This window comes from Leptinotarsa decemlineata, unplaced genomic scaffold (genome assembly GCF_025532065.1).
Source record: "Leptinotarsa decemlineata unplaced genomic scaffold, Ldec_3_MD MMD2_tig00000008_RagTag_RagTag, whole genome shotgun sequence".
NCBI lineage: Eukaryota > Metazoa > Arthropoda > Insecta > Coleoptera > Chrysomelidae > Leptinotarsa > Leptinotarsa decemlineata.
This window is the reverse complement of record NW_027412537.1, coordinates 10,084,825-10,109,504: the sequence shown is the minus strand read 5'-3', so window position 1 is coordinate 10,109,504 and position 24,680 is coordinate 10,084,825. Positions and strand designations below refer to the sequence as shown.

The window sequence follows — 24,680 nt, the reverse complement described above, 5'->3', positions numbered from 1 at the left end:
CAAGTCACTGTCATTTGAATCATCACATGCAGAAACTTGGACAGTCGGAAGACACTGTGTCGCCTCTGTTTGGAAAATGATGAAACTGCAGAGCATATACTTTGTGCCTGCCCCGCTGGGGACCGAATCAGGTTCTTTGAATTCGGCAGATCCGTACTCTCACCATGTGACCTGAAAGACCACTCACCATACAAACTAATCGGCTTCGTTAAGAAGCTGGGTTTATTTGGTTGAGTGTGAATAGGTGTAAGCCACAATAAACCCTTGCGGGTTGTGGTGAAGTCTAATAAACCCACTCACTTCGGACCAAACCTAACCTAACCTAAGTGTACGTACACAAAAGTAACGGATAAGTTCTAAAACATCGCTGAAAACATATTTCCGAAACATAATCGATATGGTCGATTTTTATATCTAAATCGCTATTTTGGGATATTTTATAAAATTTCATGAAACTCATCCTGAGAGATAACTAATGATCCGGATCTGATCACTAGGATAGAGTAGACCAGTGGCAAAATGTTCTTCTTTCGCACGAAACCAGATTTGGTTTAGTAAGTGACAGCCATCGTCACAGAGTTAGAGGGCCAGAGTGACAAGAAAGACTATCATTTGCCAGAAAAGTCGTTCCTTACCAAGTGGGACCGGTAATATTTTGGGGAGGCATAATGCATTGCATAATGAACTCATTATTTATCCTCTTCGAAATGAAATTAAAGCCAATTTTATTTTCATGGAGTTCAAAATGCACAAGAGATTAAGAATATTCAAAGATTTCTGTGACCAGCAAATTCGCCAGACATGAAACCCGTTGAGCACACGTGGGATTCCATTGAACGAGCTATTTCAAACAGAATTAATTCTCCTTTTTCTTCAGGAACTCACACTCGCGGCCCAAGAATAATGGAACAATATCCCGATTGATACCGTTAACGCCCTTATAGAATAGGGACACACACACACACACACCAAATATTATGCATTTTTGATGTAACTCTAAAGTGATTTTCTTCTAGACTTCAGATTCTGGTAATAATTTTATTATGCACTATTTTTCGTTTGTATTTTTTCTTGTTCAGTCAAGTTTGAATTCTGCCAATCTGCATCGTTTACATAACCAAAATAAATGTACTTTATAATACATTTCCTAATTCATTTAGACAAACATAAGGGGGTCCAAGAATTTTGGGGATGTGTGCACTTTAATTTTAGAGTGAGTTGAGCCAAATGGGGCATGGAAAGATTAGTACAAAGTGCTCTATTCAATACAAGATGTTTCAAACGCCATTTACAAGTAATCTCCGATATAAAAAACATGATCGTGTACAAATTTCTTAAAAAATATTGTAAATTTTCGATTGCGGAAGTTAATTTTTTCGTTCATTTTGTAAAAAATTGAGCTCGTTTTTCAACTTCCGTCTATTCCTTATTTTTCTGTATTTTTGCCGGTATCGTGTTATAAATTTCAATACAGACATACGAATATGCTGTATCTTCAGCGTAACCTATAATTTCTCCATTACAATTCAAAGTGAACTTACTGTTTACATAAAGTTTGAATAGTATTGGGCCTAGAACGGTTCCTTGGGGTATACCATGAAATGCCCAAGTTTCCTGTCGATCCGATAGATTGCGTCTTCGTATGAGAAGATATGACCGTTTCTTAGCAATTAAAACTCTTCAAAATCCACCTTGGATAAGTTTCGATAGATCGTGAAACATGAACTTGTGTTTCAGCTCCACTATGTCCGTAATGGGAGAACCGAGCTTTGCCTCATGGGCGGCCCAAAGGGCGGCCGGCTTCGGCGGTAACATGACCGTTGTGGACAAGGTGATGCCCGACATGCTTCACATGGTCGACGCGTATTGGTATCAATTTCCTCCAATGAACCCTCTCTGGCACGGCATTTTGGGATTCATGATCGGAGTCTTGGGCTTCATCTCCATCGTTGGAAACGGGATGGTTGTCTACATTTTTAGTAGCACTAAAGCTTTACGGACTCCTTCCAACCTGCTTGTCGTTAATTTGGCCTTCTCCGACTTCCTGATGATGGTCACGATGTCCCCACCTATGGTCATCAACTGCTACTACGAAACTTGGGTTCTTGGTGAGTTCATTAATGAATGGGATATAAAAGATATTCAATGTACTTTTTATTAAAAATGTCAAAAAAATTGTTATTGCATTCACGGGTATAACCAATCAGTACCAATTTGAATCATGAATACTTTACATATTAGTAAGTGGACATAGTTGAAGACTGACTATAAATCAAATCATCTAAAGAAACAATTTGTTCAGGCAGTTGTATCGCCAAAAGCATATGCAGGAATTTTTTCTGTGAAGAATCCTGCACTGACACCTGTCGGATATAATCCAACGCCCTTCGTGGTATTAGCCAAGTGAGTAGTTACTTTCTGATAGTGTCAGTCCAGTCTCTACTTACCTACTATGTATAAGGAGGTAAGTAAAGGTAAGTAGAGACTGGCCTGAAAAATTGTTTCTTTTTAGACGATTTGATGAATGCTTTTGTCTTAGTGATAATGTTCTCAAGGAACGATGAATTATGATCTTCACTCTTGACCTGAAAGACATCATATCGATGGTGAGAAACTAACTTCAAAAATATGTTTCCATTTTTTTCACCGTCAACCCTAACCAAAACATTTCAACCTGCAATTTCATTTTGACTTTAGAAAGTCATGTCCATGATCAACAGCTCACAAAAATATTGTTTCCATATAATCACGAAACACGAATTTAAAGAAAAAAACAATGATTGCAGGGTCGAAATCTTGGTGGTATCTAATGTTGATACTGTTGTATCATCAGCTAATATGATGCAGTTTCTGTGGACAAACTCATTGCCATAATTCAAGTAGGTATATACAGTGTGACCCATTTTTAATGGAAACACCCCCCTAAAATTTGAAGTTGTAATTCGATTTTAATATTTTTTTTTAAATGTCAAGTACTAAAAGGTCTACCTTGGGACACAATTTGAAATGTTTATTAAAGTTTCAGGGCATACTACGATATTTTTTCTTAGTCGAAAATCGGGATTTTTCATTAGCGATTTTTTTATTGAAAAAATCACTACGCCACTGGATTCAGAGTGCCTCTAAATAGGTGTGACCAAAATTTCATGAAAAAATATTCATTATTAACAAAGTTATGACAACTCAAAAATTCGAAAACTCACACAGCTAACAGTCACAATATATCATTTTTTTTATGATTTCAACAATAAAGTGCCGCCAGATGAAAAAAAAACAAATAGCGTAAATATTTTTAATGAAAATAACGGAATTACATTCACACAATTCAACTAACAATGAAGCAAAAATGTTAATAAACGTAACTAATAACTAATTATTGAAATGTTTCGATTCAGTGCAACAATTAATTTTAACTTATAACGATACATGTGTCGTAGCGCTTACGAATGTTTCTGATTATGTTCCTTAGTTCTTGAGGGCTAATATCTGCACATATCTGTCGAATTCCTGCACAAAGTTCATTTCTATCTCTTGATAGAAATGTAAACCTTTTGTGTGAGAAGTCCCCAGAGAAAAAAGTCCAAAACTGTGAGGTCTGGAGATCTGGGTGGCCACTCTATAAACGGACTACCACGGCCTATCCATCGGTTTGGAAAACGTTCGCTAAGCCATTGCCTCACAGCTCTGGGATAATGAACTGAACACCCATCTAACTGGACAATTAAATTTCATCGATCATCGATTGGCAGCTCGTGAATAGCATCCCAAAACTCTGTGTTTAAAAATTCTAGAAACTACTACGCATTAATGTTTTCCTCAAAAAAAAGGACCAATAATTCGTTCGTTCAATATCCCACACCAGACGTTGATTTTTTGGGAATACTGGCTTTTACAGTTTATTACCCAGTTAGGATTATCCGCTGCCCAAAAGCGACAATTATGTGATGACACTACTCCATTTGTAGTGAAAGTGGCTTCGTCGGTATATAAAATATTTTTTAGGAAATTTCTATCGTTTAAATATTTCCCTTGGACCCATAAACAATATTCCAGGCGTCTTGCTTCGTCGCCTTCTTGAAATGTGTGTAAAAATTTTGGCTTGAAAGGTTTAATATTCTTCGCCTTCAAATAGTTTCTCGTGGAATATTCAAATCTAAAGTAGCATTCCTTATACTGGCATTAGGATTATTTCCGAAATAATCTAAAATGATTTGATGATTCCTGTCATTCCTGTTTCGTCTTTGTACAGGATTACTTTTTAACATACTACACCAGTTTCATTGAATATTTTATTTATTTTATTTACCGTACCGCAGCTAATACGAGGACGATCTGGGAGACAAACCTCTCTAGCACTTCTAACGTCATCTCCCGAAAGGCGTACAATTTCAATTTTCTCTCTTACGCTCGATCTTGCAGCCATGACACAAAATAATTCGAAAAACTGTAAGGTGAATATTGTTGACAATGGTACACTTAAATCTTTCACAAGTGTCAAACTGTAATATCATTTCCACGGCAGCTAAGATTTAAATTGAAACTTTGAACATTTTATTAAAACAACGATAAAAATAAAATAAAAACAACAATAAAAATTAATTGGCGCTCCGGGGCGACTTCATTGATTCCAGTGGCGCATTTGCTTTTTCAGCTGCAGGAAAACCCGGAAAAACCTGCAGCACCACATCATCTGAAGATCTTGATCTAACAATGTCCTCTCTCTTATAAAACAAAATATAGGGTGTCTGCTCCAATAAATTCAATGCAGCGCCAGAACACTTCGTGACACGACTATCGTCAAACTTAAATTAAATTGAAATATTAGGTCTTAGTTTTAGTTAATTTGCGTGAAAACTTGAATGTAATTCCGTTATTTTCATTAAACATATTTACGCTATTTGTTTTTGTTTTCATCTGGCGGCACTTTATTGTTGAAATCATAAAAAAATAGTCTCATGGCTATATCTGTTGATATATAGGGTGTTTTTTGTGACTGTTAGCTGTGTGAGTTTTCGAATTTTTGAGTTGTCATAACTTTGTTAATAATGAATATATTTTCATGAAATTTTGGTCACACCTGTTTAGAGGCACTCTGAATCCAGTGGCGTAGTGATTTTTTAAATAAAAAAAACTCGAATAAAAAATCCTGAATTTCGACTAAGAAAAAATATCGTAGTATGCCCTGAAACTTTAATAAACATTTCAAATTTTGTCCCAAGGTGGACCTTTTAGTACTTGACATTTCAAAAAAAATATTGAAATCGGTTTACAACTTCAAATTTTAGGGGGATGTTTCCATTAAAAATGGGTCACACTTCATATACATACCAAAGTGGTCTGAATATGAAATCCTGCAATCGGTTTAGACATTTTCCAAACCAGTACGTTAATCCATACTTTTTCAATTCATAAAGATGTATCTTATGGTATGCCGTTCAAAAGATTTGGTATGGTCTAAAAATATATCGAAAGTTTCATCATTCCTATCTAAGCTTCCAGTTGAACCTCATATAAACTTAGTATAAGTAAAAATTGAAGTGAAAAGGAATTCAGCGATGTCCATTCGGAACATATTTGTTGACTGTTGGTTGACCATATGACATTGTTGTAATATAAGTAATAATGAAAAAAATAAGTAAAGATCAATATTTGCATCAAAGTGAACATTTCAAAATGGAAAATGAAATTGACAACATAAAATCTAGCAACTCCTAAGTCTAGTAATGCTAGAGTTATGAGAGAACCAAACTTTTTCAACAAGGGTCCATCATTTATTGAATTTAAGGGTTACCTCTGAAGTCGATTTTCAATTTGTTAGGTAGGATTATCCTTTTGATAACTATCTTCATAAGAACTCTTCAAGACACTTTGTTGATTGATATGTCTATACTGATGAGCGTTTCGATCCGTCTTATTGTAAATTTTGGCTGAATCAAAGTAATTTTTAGGTCCTTTCTTCTGCGAACTTTACGGAATGTTCGGTTCACTCTTCGGCTGCGGTTCAATTTGGACCATGGTTTTCATCGCTCTAGACAGATACAACGTCATCGTCAAAGGACTGAGCGCTCAACCCCTGACTAAAAAAACCGCCCTTCTTCGGATTCTTTTGATTTGGGCAATGTCTATCGGCTGGACAATCGCACCACTCTTTGGATGGAACAGGTATATTTGCTGGGGAAAAAGTTTGAGGGTATTTTCAAGTGATTTTTTATCCTTGACTTAACTTGACTTATTTTACATAACTTGACTAAACTTGACATGTCAGTGTGGGGCAAATCTTGCAGGTGAATTAGAACCAGTTAACCCCGATCGATTGAGTTGAAATTCTACATACACCTTCTCGGGACAATGCACGATTAATTAAATTCCGTCATTTAAAATCCAATATGGCGGACGGCACATAATGGCGATTTATAAATTTCATAGTAACCCCTATGATGTGGGTAGCAAATGTAAAGGTGTGACAAATAGAATACGGTAAGCAAAGGGACGTCATTGTAAATCTAGTATGGCGGACGCCTCCTTATTGAGGATCTAGATACCTCAAAGTTTACAGGAAAACTTGTAATAATGATCCTTTAGCAGAAATGGATATGATGAATCGCAAACATGCTGAAGCATAAAATGAAATGATCGTTGAAAAAATATTTTTTCAAACTAGCTTTTATCGAAGCGTACTAAGCCAATATACCTACTAACAAGAATGAAATAAGTTTTGCTTAGAGAGGAAATCAAGTTTAGAAAAAATCAATTATACCATGCTACTTACTGAATATCGTTATCAATAATAATTTTAATTAAATTGATAGGGGTATATTTTTAAGAGGAACTACTTCTCCATCTTGATACAAATAAATATAATTTAATATTGTACTTTTATTCAATCTATGCCTATCGCTAACAAAATAAATGTCTACATACTTTGAAAAATTTAATGTAATTGATCAGTACCTACTACAGCAAAATATTAATTGAACATTGAATTGAATTAATATTACTGGAGTTTAATCCCAACATCAAACCGTAAATGATGAATTTTCATGACTCGATAAGCTTCAATTTATTTTTCTTTAAAATTTTCCGTTCAAGACGTAATGGATATGGCTGAATGATAAGCATACTCCCTCAGGGATACTTCCTTGTTCTCAATTTTTTAATTTTCCACAAATCCTAAATCAAATGTAATGAATGTCACTTTATCATTATTCTAAATTTTTTTTGAACTCACCTAAAACGCCGATTTCATTATCGCCACCACATTCAGTAACCGTGCATTTTCTTTTGGAGGGTTTTTCAAAGGATCCATAATTTCGTAAACTATTTTCGATACGCTGGAAATATCTATGATAAGGTTGTCGTCGTTCAGGATACAATTCCTGATACATTTCCAGAGATTTCGTAGCATTTCTCATATATCTCGTCATTGGAAAAATTCATGTTTTTCCCTTAAAATCGCTCTCCAAATTGAATAACTGTTTCATTTTGTGTTTGGCAATCAACTTGACTAACATGCTTCTCCTGAATATTATCTATGACTTTTTTGATACAGTATTTTTATTAGTTAATTCTTGTTTATATACTCATTTTCTGAACAGAAATATTTGGGTATAGAAATTTTCTAGAGACATTTGGAAATTATCAATGGCTTGGTATCGATACAAATATTATTGGTCTCTCTTTTTCAAAACAACCCTGACAGAAATCTATTTGGATTTCAGTGAATATAAATATTTAGGATCTCAATGAACTACACGACGGAAGAACTGTGGATTTCAGTAACATTCGGAAATTTAAGCTCTCAATAAAAAAATAATAGAATATTGATGATGCATTTTCTGTTGTAATTAATATATCAATGAATTTGTAATTGAAATGACTACCAAAATATATAAAAAAATATATTTTTTTTTAAATACAGGTCCGTATTTAAAAAAAATATATTTATGATAGATTTCAGATTATGGAAAACATGAAATGAAGCAAAAAGTTCGTTTGCCATTTTTTGATTTTATTGAAAATGGAGGCAGTTTTTTGTAAATATTTCAGAAACGGTAAGTCTTGTAGGACCTACCGTTTCCGAGATAGCATTAGTGGTATCAGCTAAAAAAATCCTGTATGATTTTCAAACACCGATAATAAGCTTTATTTGAACGTACTGTATACTCGCCGAAATGTTTATCATCCACGTGTTTTGCATTTCATTTTGTGCATTCGTACACAATATTATAAATCTCTACCCACCTATTATTTTCAATATGCATATCGGAATCGAAATGATCTCATGTTAAATTGAATAAGTATTACTACGCTGTAATTATATTTTAAACACGCTATTTTTTCACGTTCAATTTACATAATTACGATAAAATTATTCACCGGCGATTACTTCTCTTATTAACGGATACATCACTTTTTGATTCATAATTTCGAAATGATCCGTCACGTTTTATTTTTCAGGTACGTCCCAGAAGGTAACATGACTGCCTGCGGTACAGATTATCTTACTAGAGATGCACTCAGCCGGAGCTACATCGTAGTTTATGGATTCTTCGTTTATTTCCTCCCATTACTTTTGATAATCTACTCGTATTTCTTCATCGTACAGGTAATATCAGGTTCGAAACGCGTTTCCAATAAGCAATCCCGCGTGTAATTGGAGTATCGAATCATTACACATGCGTTATCAACACTTGACGCTTAAAAAACCGTGTTTTCATACTAGAAACTCTGCCAAACTTATCCCGCAGAATTAAGTCAATACAGAAGGGACGATTAATTAATGCACATATTAGGTGGGCTACTGGTATTAAGTTGACCTTAACCTTCAAAAGACACGTGTACAAATTTCACAGCTGTCGGACTATTAGTTTTGTGGGATAGAACATTTTGAGTGAAGCAACTTTTATTAGTTTGAGGAAGATGGATGATAAAGAAAGAGAGAGAGAATATACTTTATTGTCATAAGAGTGAACTTTTGGACAAAGTTTCACTTAATCTATAATACAGTTTATATGTAAAAACAAAGTGCATTTAAATTACCAAATTTTCACTTAATACATAAAATCAGTTTGTATATATAAAAACATATAAGTCATACAGGGTACTGCCAAATAATAAATAAATAGATATATATAAAAACATATAAGTGTGTCAATTTTAAAACTTACAATGGGCTATATCTCACAAACGAAAGCTGATATCGAAAAATGCTTGAAACCGTTTCTAGGATAGTAAGGGGGTACTAAAGTGACATGAAAGTGAACTCACCCCCATCAACCCCCTAGGCCCCACCCACCAAAACTCAAAAAGTTTGAATTGCAAACCCCTACTTGTTATACATCATTGAAAAGACTATAAAAATGCTATCCAATGGTATAAATAATAATTGTACAGGGTGAAGCATAATTGTAAAACTTTGGCCTAAATTGAATATTTAATGAAGTTTTTGTTGAACTACAAATTTATTAAAAATGTCAACAAAAATGTTTTGTAAACAATAATACAGCCTATTGTCAAAGTCTGCATGAACTTTAACATCAGCCGGCTTCCTACTTTTTTATTTGCTACCTCCCGAACTATTATTTTAATGGTAAGTGTCCGTTGATACTTTTTTTGTTGAATAAAAACTTAATTTGCCGTTTTTGCAAAACAAGTTGGAAAGATCTGTTTTTTGGGTTCTGTCAGAGTCAATAATTTTTGGTTTGTTTGAGACTTTTAAATGTCATTAGTTTTCATCATTTGTACGATCTGTACTGTCATTCAGCTGTAGTTGTCACGATGGTTTACAGTATACCTGAGCGCGTGGAGATAATTTTCATATTTGCCTCCCAGAACCAGTATTATTTAAATGGAAGGCATCCGGACAAAAATGTAAGTCACGTGTACGTCCGCGATTTAGTTGAAAAGTTTAGAGAAACGGGATCAGTGCAAAATAAAAAACAGGAATGCCCCAAGATTACTGAATGAAGCAACCCAAATTGAGGTCCTTGGAAATTTTGCAATGGAGCCTACTGCATCAACACGTCAAGTATTTGCAGTGACAGGACTTTCACAGGAGTCGGTTAGAAAGTTGTTGAAATTACATAAGTTTTACCCGTACAAAACACAAATTCTTCAAGAACTAGGCGATGATGATCCAGACCGACGAATTGAGTTTTGTGAACTCATGACTGAAAGAATTCGCGTTGGACCGAGAATGTTAAAAAATATTTGTTTCAGTGATGAATGTACTTTTATGCTGAATAGTAATGTAAATAAAGAAAACTGTCGGTACTGAAGTGATGCGAACCCGCATCGATTCAGAGAAGGTCACACTCAATATCCTAAAAAACTGAATGTTTGGACAGGAATATCAGGCGATGCTATAATTGGTCCCTTGTTCATATCAGGCAATTTAAGTGGCGACATTTATCTCGATATGCTGGAAAACACCATCGAACCTTTAATTGTGCATGAATTAGAGAACCAAAGGGACGACCAAGGCAACCTAGCTGTAGACGAAAATTTGCTGCACTTCCAACAAGATGGAGCATACTCCATGGATACTAATTATCCGAACAAATGGATTGGAAGAAGAGGTCCCATTGAGTGGCCACCGAGATCACCAGACTTGGCGCCATCTGACTTTTTTCTGTGGGGGCACCTCAAGTCAGTTGTTTATAAAACTCAACCTACATCACTTGGGGAATTGCGAGAAATAATTACGCAAGCATGTCGCGCCATTACTAGAACAGCATATGCCAAAGTTCGTGCAGAATTTGAAAATATGCTGTATTATTGTTTACAAAACAACGGAACTCACTTTGAACATTTACTTAACTGCCATTTTTAATAAATTTCCAGTTTAACAAAAACCTCATTAAATATTACTTTAAGCTAAAGTTTCACAATTAGTTCTTCACCCTGTATAATTATCATTTATACCATTGGATAGCATTTTTTATAGTATTTTCAATGATGTATCACAAGTAGGGGTTTGCAATTTAAACTTTTAGTGTTTTGGTGGGTTGGGCCTAGGGGGTTGATGGGGGTGAGTTCTCTTTCATATCACTTCAGTTCCCCCTTACTATCCTAGAAACGGTTTCAAGCATTTTTCGATATCAGCTTTCGTTCGTGAGATATAGCCCATTGTAAGTTTTAAAATTGACACACTGTAAGTCATACAGGATACTGGGAAATAATAAATGAGAAATTTTCTTTTGAATGTATAAAAATATATAAGTCGTAAAGGATGCTGGTAAATAATAAACAAATTAGATATTTTTTCAAAGATTATCATAATCATAATTATCATTATGATAATCTAGTATGGTATATCACTTAAGAAACCTTTCACAGCCTTCCTGAAGCATTGTAAAGACTTTATTTCTGTTAAATTCCTTGGCAAGTGGTTGAACTTGCCAAGGAATTTAACAATTGGTTATGACTGATGTCATTGGTATTGACAACTTAATGTTGTTGGATTGCCTTGTCACATAATGGGTTGGTGAGAATTGAAATTTCTTCAAATATTTCCTAATTAAACACACTGTTTTCATTATGAAGAGAGAAACCACTGTTAGAATTCCATGAGTGGTAAAGTAATCTACAAGAGTCTGTACTTTTTGAGTTGCACATGTATCTTACGGCTCGTTTTTGCAAAATTAAAATATTTTGTAGTGGATAACCACTACATACGTCCCAAAATGGAACTACATATCTCAGGTGAGATTCCACCAGAGGTAAATAAACAGTCTTAGCTGCTGTTAAACCAAGTTCATTTGCGACTACTCTGACTGCATAACAACCAGACGACACTTTATTACAGAAACCAGAAATATGGTCTTCAAATTGCAGTTTTCTATCGATATGTACTTCTAACAATTTTAAGCTACTTTTGTTCTCAACGATGTCATTCCCATTGGGTATATTGTCAAATTCACATCTGAAAGTCACTATGTTAGTTTTCGAAATATTTAGAGACAGACGGTTTGAATCACACCAACTCTTTACTTTCATCATATCGATGGATATGATTTTAGTTGAATCATTTGCATTGTCTGATTGCCAAATAGTGTGAATTTTCCTGAGATATTTATGCTTGTCAAATCGTTGAGGTAGACGAGAAACAATGTTGGCCCTAGTATTGAACCTTGAGGCGCACCATTACGTATTCTCCTAATTTCTGAGCGATGGGTTGTTTCCACTGTCTGACTGTGACCTGACAAATATGAGCTGAACCAGCTCAGTATCACTCCTCTGAAGCCGTAGTAGGGAAGCTTCCGCAACAGTATTTCGTGATCCACGCAGTCGAAAGCCTTCATAAAATCTCAAAATACTGCAGCAGCAACCTCGTCAGTATTTCGTATATTGATAAAGAATTGTTTTTTGGCGAAAGAAATACTGTTGAAGCCAAGGCTTGACTTGATAAACATTATTCGGACCGTTATTGAGACCGTTGAGAAGTGGATTGCTGAGGTTGAACGAGGTGAAACGAACCCCAAAGAGGTTGTTACCGAAGAAAACATCAAATAAATCCCCAAAATGATTTTGGATGACCGCAAAGTGAAGTTGATCGTGAAAGCTGAGGCTCTAAAGATATCAAAGGAACGTGTTGAACATATCGTGCATGAATATTTGGGTATGCGACAGCTCTATTCACAATCGACCAAAACAACAACGAATTGATGATTATGATCAGTGTTTGGAGCTGTTCCACCATGAGAAAAACCAGAATTTATGCATCGATGTGTGACAATGGATGCAACATGGCTTCATCATTTCATACAGAATCATAACCATCGTCATCTGAGTGGACTGCATGTGGTGAATCGACTATAAAGCGTGCAACACCAAACAGTTATTTTAACACCTCGACACGTGTTTCGATCACCAAGTGATCATCTTCAAGAGGAAGATCAAACTTCAATTGAAGATGATCACTTGGTGATCGAAACACGTGTCGAGGTGTTAAAATAACGGTTTGGTGTTGGGAAAGAACTCCAGTAATACTAGTATCAGTATTTTGGGATGCGTATAATATTCATCGACTATCTTAAAAAGAGAAAAACCATCAACAACGACTATTACATGGAGCTTCTGAAGGACGAAATCGCCCCGTTCGATGAAATAAAAGTGCGGTTTCATCAAGAACATGCACCGTATCACAAATCAATGAAAACGTTGGCAAAAGTGCATGAATTGGACATCGAATTGCTTCTGCATCTACCACATTCTCCAGATCTGGCACCCAGCGACTTTTTACTGTTCTCAGACCTTAAGAGAATATTCGCTGGAAAGAAATTCAGCGCCGATGAAAAGGTAATCTCTGAAACTGGGGCCTATTTTGAGGTCAAAGACAAATCGTACCTTAAATTGGCATCGAAAAATAGTGTTACCGCTATAATCGCTAGATTGAATAATAAAATCAATTTTTATCAATATTTTTTCTATGGTAGCCTACGAACTTTTTACTACGTCACCAACAAAATACGAGATAAAAACATACTTTTATATGGCATATTTTTTTATACAGGCATAAAACATTTGATGTTTGGAATCTCATGAGGTTACATTTTAGTGAATTTCATAAATGAAAGCAATTCTTCATTCTTCATAGTTTGTTTGGAGCAGCTGCTACGTCGTTTCGTTTTCATTACTTTGTCGATGCACAAATTGATGACACATGTGTAAAGATTCATTGACCGTTCTGTAAATTATTATTCTGCAATGTTTTATAAGCGTTATTGGAAATTAGGTTTGCTGATTTTTTCAAGTTTCAAGTGATGCTAGGTAATTGTGGAAAAATATGTTAACAAAACCACTTTGTAGTGCAATATCTGCTTGGATATATGTGGAATTACTAAACTCTTCACTCTGTTGTCGGTCTAATTGATTTTAAAGCCACCCTGCCTTTATTTTTATCAATCACCACGTCGGTAATTCACCAATAAAAAAAATCAGTTTTCTACAGGTAAAACTATAGGTATAGCGCAATATAGAAAGTATAAACTACTTTTGAAATTCAAAATTTGCATATGGTTATAAATGACTGAAAATACCATGAAATGGTATAATTTGATTATGATTAAATTTCGCTACTTTTTTCATTAAACCTTTTGGATCTACATGTATCCGTAAGAAGGTAAAAAAAGATATATACTGTAGGTTAGTATATACTGACATGTAGTGCCAGTAACAAACCGCCACAAATATTTTTCCTGTCAAACATTGCTGTTGTAACATATATTTAATATGATTTAATATGCAATTAACTTTTTTTCGTAAGTATCAATATATTTCTCCTAAAAGCCTACAGATTCCTTGTGTTCCTGTAACCTTGCAATTTGGCGCAGTCAGTATGATGACAACAATTGCTTTAATTTCAAGAAGATCTTGAACACTTGTCCATTTCCAAGAGAAGTTTTAGGTGATAGTTCAGCATATCGAGAAATAATTTCAATTCTAACTTTCTGTTTCTTCTGAGAGCTCACAGATTTCTAGTGTAGAAGAGAAATGAAATGAATTTGAGAAACCCAATGTGTCCAGTTGAAAAAATACTATGTTATCGCTAGACTTGAAGAATGTTCAAATCCGTCTTTGTCATTCTTTATGACTATCAAATGTCACCTAAAGTTATTATCTATATGAGTTCATATCTTCTTTGTATGGAATGCGACAACGAAAGCTGAGAGGGGTTTGTTTGTAAATCTCATGTAAATGAACCGGGAGTCTGTTGTTGACTTCGAAATTTCTCATCTATGAAGGTCTATAGAGTCTTGATTCGCAAAACATTGCTTCCAACCTCTGAAGATGTCCGTTGTAGTTACGGGCGAAACGGTTGGTGCCAATCCCTTCATTGGACCACGGTAATCCAGCTCAGATGATCATAGTTCACATTCACAGAGAAGATATACATAAGGATAAGCGATACATGAGACATGAGGTCATTTTTTACAGCATCGAAAACTTCGACTTATTAGAGCATCTGACCTTTTGCTTTCCTCAGTTCAGATTGGCCAAAGGTGGAAACCGAAGATTTAAATAAGGTTTGCCAGGACGGCATCTTCAACATCCTACTTTACCGTAGAGGCTTGATATCAGATGCAGGATTCAAGGCGAAGGAGATTATTATGCTTCTGCTCTCAGAATGCCCAAAATCAGATCTCTAGAGGTGTAGTGAAGTTAAAGATCCTGATGTAGTTCTACACCTTAGAAGTAAGACGATATTTGTCCCGAAGTTTTTGGATTCGGGGAAGATGACTATCGTCTGAAACGAGTAGAAATATCGCGATTCATTCTTGGATTTAGAACTCTAGTCAGACCACTACTGATTATAAGAGTCCTTGGTGGCATGAAGCCTTTCCTACTCTGGAACCTCCATCGGTGTAGATAGTTATGAAGAGGGCTAAACTTTTTAGGACATTCCTTGTAGGTACCTTGATATATGATTCATGAACTCAGCGATCCCTTACCTAAGAGTGGCCACTGCACATTGCACATTGATAAATTTCATAAAAACTTCATTTCTGACAAGAATGTTGCAACTACCAGCCTAAGAATCTAATATATTGCCAATTAATTGTTTAAAACATGTAAGTAATCCATCTATTTCCTTCTTTTTTGTGAATTGGGCGATACTTGATGAAAATCCATATTGAAACTCATTAATACAGTTTATTGTATGATTTTCACTATAAATGGCTTCACAAAAACCGTTTTACAAATCCTTTATAATAAAAATCACACAATAAACAGTATTAATGAGTTTTAACCATGTTATTGTGATATTTTCACTGGATAGTTCACGAAACCGCAACATCAAGTGTTTCGTTATACGAGGTATATTCAAAAGATAAGGTGAATTGTCATTTTTCTCAAAGCATGTTCATTCATTCATCAATTTCTATTCTGTCCCCTTCAAAGTTGCCCCCCTCAGGTATAATACACTTGTGCCAGCGTCCTTTCAATCCTCAAAGCAGTTCTTATATGCACTTTTTGGTATGCCCTTGAGCTCTCTGGGCCAATCGATTTTATCCCATCAATCGTCGCGAAACGCCGTCTTTTTATGGGTCTCTTGAATTATGGGAACAGAAAAAAGTCGCAGGGGGCTGAATCTGGTGAATACTATGGTTGAAAAACCTTCTCGACCTTCTATGAAAAGCTTGTACCACTTGTAAACATTTTCCTGACTCAGAGTATCCATTTTTTCGATAGCAAAAAATTGCCGTACAGGCTAAACACTTCTAACTTTCATGCCTTTCACCAACAAACTACACATGTTACACAGCTAAAACTGAACATGTTCGAGACGTGTACCAACGTCGCCCGCGAAATTTGAACATTCACTTTATTTTTTGAACTGACCTGGTACAATAGCCTTTTCAATATAAAATGTTACTTGAATAACTTCATTACAGTCTGAAATCATCTTGGAATCAACTGTTGATTATATAAATCTTGTATAAATATCACGAACATATTGAACATTGAGAACAGTGAATTGAATTTAATTGGAGTAAATTGAATTTTTATTCTTATCCGTTTAACAGCTACATTCGACCCTATAACTCGGGACAAATTCAGGACACTATTTACTATTCGTATGTCGAGGGTTATTTGGAGATTATTCAACATTAAAAAATTTAATTGATGACTTTGCAACCTCTTTTGTTCGATTGATTGTTTTTGGATTCCTGTTGGAAGGTGGTAATAATATTAGGTACTAAATACTGAAATTTTCCTTCCTTTGCAAATACTTTTACTTTCTAATTGTTATTATCATACTGGTTCATTGAGCAGGAAACTTCTGAATTAATTGTGGAAGATAACTAAGATAGTGCTCTTCAAATGTGCAGTTGCTGATATTTCTTTAATACACCAGATTATTGAAAACAGTGGTTTTTTCTCAATTTCTAGGACTATACATCAAAAACGGTCTCAAATTCAATGAACATTCCAAAAACTTCAATAAAAACTGTCCTCTGGTTGTTATGCTGTGAAAATTGCTCCAAACGAACTAGGATACCCAACCGCAAAAACAGTATACTACTCCTTGATAGAGTCACATTTGCGATACGGTATCCCATTCTGGGGAGTGTGCAGTGGCAATGTTCTTCAAAGTGTTTTTGTTTTTGAATCTTCATCAACACTTCCGAAATACAAATCATGAAATTATAAAACAACAATAAAAATTAATTGGCGCTCCGGGGCGACCTAATTGATTCCAATGGCGCATTTGCTTTTTCAGCTGCAGGAAAACCCGGAAAAATCTGCAGCACCACATTATCTGAAGATCTTGATCTGCCAATGTTCTCTCTCTCTCATAAAACAAAATGTAGGGTGTCTCCAGAGGCTCCAATAAATTCAAAACATCGCCAGAACACTTCGTGACACGACTATCGTCAAACTTAAATCAGTCCGTTTCGTCTTTGACCAATGCGTAATAATGACCAAATTCAACGCCAGAACCACAGTGAACAATGACTGCGTGAAGATTATAATAGTAGTCTGCTAGATTGAAGTGTTCATCTATTTTGAAACTCCGTAAGAGGTTGGTGCTTCCGTCAGAGGTTGAGTCATGTTTGAAGATCATCAGTGTTATTGTTAGATTGACTGGTGCCTCAGCTCTACTTGTTTCCTTATAACAGTCAGTTAGTTTGGCGTCTATATTTATACGTGAAACAGTGTATTTCAGGAATGAAGACAAACGAAATTTCATTACAGAGAATAGATACCCCACCCGTCAAAGTAACCATCTCAATCACCTTCCAAATAGTATTAAAGATATACCGTCTAACGTCAGCTTTAGAAAAGCAGTAAGAAGAGTTCTTTCTCCGAAAGAACCTATTATAGTTTGGAAGAATATTATGTGGACAGAATAGAATGATAAATAGACCAAAACTATACACTTTGGTATCATATACCTTCTATTGTTTGTTATATTTTGAATTTCAAATAAGTGACTGATTGTTTTTATTCAATTCAATTTTATACGGTAGTAACTATTTTGTACATTTACCAAATGTTATTAATTTAATTACATTTACATTTATATATATACGCTTTGTCAACAAGATGTTATTCTTTGATTCTTGATTGATTAGTCTAAGTATTACTGATGGTATATTGGTGGAATAAGATTGAATTGAAAATTCATGGTCGTGCTATGGTTTCATGGTTTTTACAGAAGCTACTGTATGCATAACAGACTATTTAGTCAGCTATTTCCGAAGTTTTGTACAGACCCATACGAGTGTTACATAAAATATGACAAATACATTAATTCAAAATTAATTTCATAGGCCGTAGCTGCTCACGAGAAATCCATGCGGGATCAGGCGAAGAAAATGAACGTAGCTTCCCTGAGATCAGCGGAAGCTTCCCAGACGAGTGCAGAATGCAAATTAGCCAAGATCGCCTTGATGACAATCACTCTGTGGTTCATGGCGTGGACTCCTTATTTGGTCACAAACTTCACCGGAATTTTCGGAAACTCGAAAATCAGTCCGCTGGCCACGATCTGGTGCTCACTCTTCGCAAAGGCTAACGCTGTTTACAATCCGATTGTATATGGAATTAGGTAAGAATAATAGTATATTATTCCATGAGCCTGAAATGTGGTCATTACGCGTGAGAATGAAGTAATGATCATTTTTTGCCAGTAAAATACGAGTAAAATATCATTACATTTTAAAACAAGAACAAACCTACAAAAGAATTCAAAAAATTCCCTATTATGTTATTCTCTTCAATTTCAATAGTTTGAAGAAGGAAAATGTTGCTGGGGTCAGATCAGGAGAATACGGTGGATGCGGAAGCAATTCGTAGTACAACTCTCGCAATTTTGCCATCGTTTTCATTGATTTAGTCGCTGTTGATAGTTTTTCCCTTTTGAAGATAGTTGATGAATTTTGTTCCATATTGACGCATAAATTTGGGTTTTTTGTAGTGGAATAGCTTCAAACACTGCTCAGAATAACCAATTCGTTGTTGTTTTTGGTCGTTTGTGACCTCGCGCGGCACCCACTTTGAACAGAGCTTTCGCATACCCAAATATTTATGCACGAGATGTCCAACACGTTCCTTTGATATTATTTACGTATTTCCCCCTGGGTTGACCAATAATTGACTACGCACTGAATAATCCAACTTAACTTTATTTGACTTCAAATACAACAAACACTTTAACTAAAACTTCAACTATTATTTGAATGTCTGTCGCCTAACTAGATCATTCCGCGAACCGCACTGTAATGTCCACTCGACTGTCTCGATATGCTCGCAGCTAGCGTTTAAATATCGTAATCGATTGCCGTAGAAATTTCGCCGAAGTTCTGTCAAAGTCGGTAGCATTATTCTCGCTGTTTCTCGAGTGGTGGGGAATGATCGTACACTCGCGCGCTCTTAACCACGTCACGCCTGGTTTATGGCTACCAGCGGCGGCCGGCGTTATTTTCTTTCGGGCATGATTTACAACAATAATTTAGTGGACTTTTTTGATGTTTCCATTGGTAAAAACCTCTTTGGGGCTTCCACTACGTGCATCGTCCACGGTGATCATTACACCTCGTTCAAATTTAGCAAACCTTGTCTCAACGGTTGATTTTTCTGGTGCAAAGTTTGATTATTGTTCATCAAGCCGAGTTTTGGCGATATACATATCATGCCAAATATATATAATTAGGCTCAACAGTTTGTTTACTCTTTTGACGAGTAGGGTTCAACCATGTTACAATAGAACGTAGGTTCATGATACGCACCCAAATGCTCCTCTATAATCAAAATTAAGCTTCACCTGAATGAAGTGACGAAGATAAAATGATTAGTTAATACATCAACTCAAGTTATTTATGTATGTATACTTTATCAGAAGTTCAATAACCTATTTTTATGAAAATTTACTCCTCCATTTTTTGTGGGAAGATACTTTCTGCCTATCCAGTGATTTACTCTTTGATAAGGGATACCACAGGGTTGAATACTCAGCCCTCCATCATTTTCTGTTCACACACCTAAATTTTCAAAAACTGAAGTTTCATAAAAGTCATAAACAGGCTGATGACATGCAAATATACAAGTATTTTGGCACTTTGAGGTTAAAAACCACTCGCGAAAGTGTTCAGATTTTAATTACATTCCCTAGTTTTCAAAAGCATACTGCCTTTTGTTAATCGATTCAAAAAGTGATTTGTTTGTCCTAGGTTATAGAAATAGAGAATGTCAAAAATGATGCTAATCTTCAATTCAACTTAATGATAGACCTTTTGAAATATCTGATAACGTTGGAGATTCAGACCTGAATATATATATTGAAGGTAACTAGAATGGTAACCCGAGATTCGACAAGCATATGCATTTTTATTTAGAAAACCCTTATGGAAATATAAGAATGCTGTCCATATACGAACATATTATGAACATAGAAATAAAACTCAGGTTGTGTTAATTTCTTTGTTCTGAAAATTGCGATATAGAAATCTATCCAGGGATAGAAACAGTTTTCAGAAATTACAGAATGACCTTACTACTGAACATCTTCATGATTCAAGATCTTCATGGTTGAACATAAACTCATACTACATATGAGCTGTTAGATTCAAAAATTAAAAAAGAGTTTTGAGCTCGAGTGCATCTAATATCTAATTACTTTGGTTATCCACAACGTTCTCTGGAAAATATGGTATGCCCTCTCATAAACTTCACTCTTCCAAAAATCTTTTTTATATTCATCTTTAAAAGTGTTCAATTCCTCAGCGGTTTCTATTAAAGTTAACTTGTCAAAACTCATTTACTGTTTCTAGAATAAATAATTGAAATTCAATTTTTTTTAATTCGCATTTGCTACGATTGATTCGATATAATTTCAGACTGAATGTATGTCTATATTTGGTTTTGTTCCTCTTCACTGTTTCACAATCTGTTGGTAACTTGGAGGGTTGCATAAAAAAATCAACCATTTTGAATGACTTTTCCCAGAGAAAATTTGTTTATAGTAACATTGTTTTCTGAAAATGAAGACACATTACTATTATTATTATCATCGTTACATAGCAGTTTATACTAATGCTCTTTCACTTTCTACACCAAAATCCGATTTTGCAATATTTTCAAAACCGCTCTACAGCTCCTTGGTAGATATTAATTCAGTTTCATTTTGAAGAAAAGAGAATTGAAAATTTGTATGTTTTTTTACCACTTTTATTTGTAACTAACGTTACTGCAGTTTCGTTCTATAAGGACATTTTCAAACTTATACATTAAAGTTTAATTCTCTTTTCTTCATTATGATTTCCTACCACGTAGTAACGGCTACATCAATCAGTTTATCAATTCCATTTCTTTTCAGCCATCCAAAATACAGGCAGGCATTGGAGAAGAAGTTCCCCTCGTTGGTATGTGCTTCTCACACAGACGACACAGTATCAACGGTAACAGGAGCTTCGAATGTTGGAGAAGAAAAGGTGCCCGCCTAAGCTCATCGATTTCTTGACTAACTCTATGTCTTGGTGTACGTACTTGAAGATATATTTGTAAATAACGAAGATGTAAAAAGTTTATCAAAAGGGCGTTGCATAGTTTTCTTGTTAACAATAAACCCTGCAAGCTTATATCTGATTTTCAATTTTTCCTTTGATAGGCAGGAGGACGTTTAGATCAGTGTTTTTGTGAGTGGTTCAGAAAAATTAAGCAGTAGCTTGTATAATATAGAAATCTTTACTGATTACAGTAGTTACTCGATAATGAAACGTATCTGACAATTACAGTGCTGAAATGAAGAAAATCGCCACAGTAGAACCTTATTGACTCTACTTTTACCAATATATATATATATATATATATATATATATATATATATATATATATATATATATATATATATATATATATATATATATATATATATAATAAAAATGTAACTGATCGCTGTCTGCATACATAAGATATTTGCGAAGAACTGTTATTGAGGTCTTCATCAACTCAATAGAACCCAAAACAGTTTTATCTGTTTATAACTATTGAGTTGGGTTAAGTTATATGGGTCTATTCGACCCCCCACCACAACCCACAAGGGTTTATTGTGGCTCAGACATATTCACACTCGACCAAATAAACCCAGATTCTTAACGAAGCCGATTATTTTGTATGGTGAGTGTACGGCTCTGCCAAACTCTAAAAACCTGGTTCGATCCCCAGCGGGGCAGGCACAAAGTATGTGCTCTGCTGTTCCATCATTTTCCAAACAGAGGCGACACACACTGTCTTCCGACAGTCCAAGTCTCTGATTCAAATGACAGTGACCTGTAAGAAGGCCTGTTAGACATCGTAGTTCATTCCTACTCTCTTTTGGTTTTCCTATGATCTCCACTAATGTCACAAGAACGAAATTTCTAGGATTAAATGTTGATAACCATCTCAATTGGAAATCTCACTGTGGGGATCTTGTTTCCAAATTCCACACAGTTGCCTTTCAATTTAGGAATATAAAAGAAATTCTGGATCCTGATTACTTGTTGCTCTATTATGCACAGGTAGAAAGTAGACTACGATATGGCTTGACCTGAACAACATCAACTTCATCGTCTTGTATTTTTATAGCACAAAAACGTATTATACGTTCAATGTTGGGTTTGAGCTCTCGAACCTCCTGCAGAAATGCATTCAAAGACCTGGAGATATTAACCTTCCCCTCACTTTATATTTTAAAATTGTGTATATATAATATATATGTATAAGAAAAAAGATACATTCCCCCAGATTGATTCTAAACATGGGTATAACACTAGACACAAAAATAACTTTATAGTGCCTTTAACAAAACTTAGAATAACTCAAAATGCCCCAAACTTCAGGGCTCCAAAAATATTTAATTCGATCCCGGAAAACATAAAAAATAGTAGCTCAATTGTCATTTTCAAACGAAATCTGAGAAATTCTCTAGTGCAAAATAGCTTTTACTCCATAGAACAGTTTTTAGAACATCACTTCTGAGGGATTGTTTTTTCTCATATATTTATATACACACATCGGAAAAGTCTAGGGATATTTTAAAAAATGGCAATAATTTTTTTAGATCGCTTTAGGGAAAAAAAAGTTGACGGGTGATTAATAAACGAATGTAACTTACAACAAAATTAAATGGTCAAAAATACTGAGTGCGCATATAAGCAAAACTAAAAAAAAAATATGGCTCTTCTTTGGCACCCCGAAAAAAAATCATAATACAAACAAAAATTGGAATCAGTACAAAGTATGGCCTCCACGCTGGTTTATTACGGCCCTACATTTATCGTACATCGACAAAATGAGATTTTCAATGTCTTGTTGAGGTACATTTGCCCATTCAGCGATTAAAAGCTCTCTCAATTGAAACGTTGTGTGAATGTTCCCCATATGCGGAGTAATTCTTCGTTGAAGCATGTCCCACACATGCTCGATGGGATTCAGGTTCGGTGATTGTGCTGGCCATGGCAATACATCAACTCCTTCGTTGGTGAGCCAGTCAGTCACTAGACGCGCGACATGTGGACGAGCATTATCGTGCATTAGGTGGAAGTTTTCATCAACAGCACCAGCAAACGAACGGACGATAGGTAGAAGAATGGTGTCGAGGTACTGTCGAGCTGTGAGGGAGCGATTTGGAAAGACGATATCGGTTCTGCCGCCGATCATGATTCCGCCCCATAGCATTACTGTATGTGTATGTGTGGACTTCCTGGACGTGTCTCAAACGTTCATTATTTCCAGGTCGTCTCCACAGTCTTACTCGACGAGAATCTGGATGAAATCCAAATCTGGATTCGTCTGTAAACAAAACTGTGGCCCAATCATTTGCATCACAGTTTTGATGTTCTTGACACCACTCTAATTTTCTATCGCGATTGCCTCTCGACAAAGGTGGACATCTAAATGGCCTTCTGTTGTGGAGATCTGCTTCATGCAGTCGATTTCTGACAGTATCACGACCAAAGGTTACCTGGTGCGTCTGCTGCAACACGTTAACCAACTCAGGTGCTGTGATTGTCGGTTGTCTTCTTGCGGTTAAGACCAAAAATCTGCAGTTGTAGCGCGTCCTCGCCCTGGATGTTGTTCGGCTGGACTGCCAGTTTCACGGAAACGCCGCCACAATCGACTGATAACACTTTGGGAGACCCCCAAACGAAGAGCTACATCATTTTGTCGCATGCCACCTTGAAGAAGTCCTACAGCTCTATTCATCTCAACCAATGGTAAGTGATGGCGTTCCATGTTAAAGCACAATATTTCCAGTTTAATTGCTGAGCAAGAACTGCATAGAATGTACAAACTCGACACTTTCAGATTATTCATTTTAGCCGAAAATCTACAGTTTGTAAAAAACTTGATAAAAGATTTGTTACCGTTTTTGCAGGCTTTGTTCAACCCATAGAAATCTACAGGGTGGTTGAGTGTACCAATTTAATCGAAATTAAACGACCTCATGCATTTATTTTTATGATATTTAGTATGTTATAAAAATATCCCTAGACTTTTCCGATGTGTGTACTTATTTGCTTTTGATTATCTGTTATATGTATATAAACGTTTGTATGCTTTTTATGTGATGCTTGCTATTCGTTTGTTGATGGTATATGCACTTTGTATGAAACCCTTCCTTTGACTTTTTCCATACAGCCTGTACTGTCTCAAGGAAATAAAATCATATTATTATTATTGCTAGAGTC

General features: G+C 35.4%; 1 protein-coding gene across 2 annotated transcripts in view; it reads left to right on the top strand.

Moving 5' to 3' along the window:
* The window catches only part of LOC111515117 (rhodopsin), a 31,826-nt gene extending 10,239 nt beyond the window's left edge, over positions 1-21,587 (top strand). Inside the window, exons 2-6 of one of the 2 annotated variants that reach the window (XM_074171045.1) lie at positions 1,738-2,108; positions 5,949-6,162; positions 8,458-8,605; positions 18,282-18,559; positions 21,326-21,587. In XM_074171045.1, coding sequence (XP_074027146.1) covers positions 1,745-2,108; positions 5,949-6,162; positions 8,458-8,605; positions 18,282-18,559; positions 21,326-21,452 — 1,131 coding nt within the window. In that variant the 5' untranslated portion in view covers positions 1,738-1,744 and the 3' untranslated portion in view covers positions 21,453-21,587. Of the gene's footprint in view, positions 1-1,720; positions 2,109-5,948; positions 6,163-8,457; positions 8,606-18,281; positions 18,560-21,325 lie in introns of those variants that run through there. The other variant, XM_074171044.1, reaches the window with a different exon arrangement.
* The last annotated feature ends 3,093 nt before the right edge of the window (positions 21,588-24,680 follow it).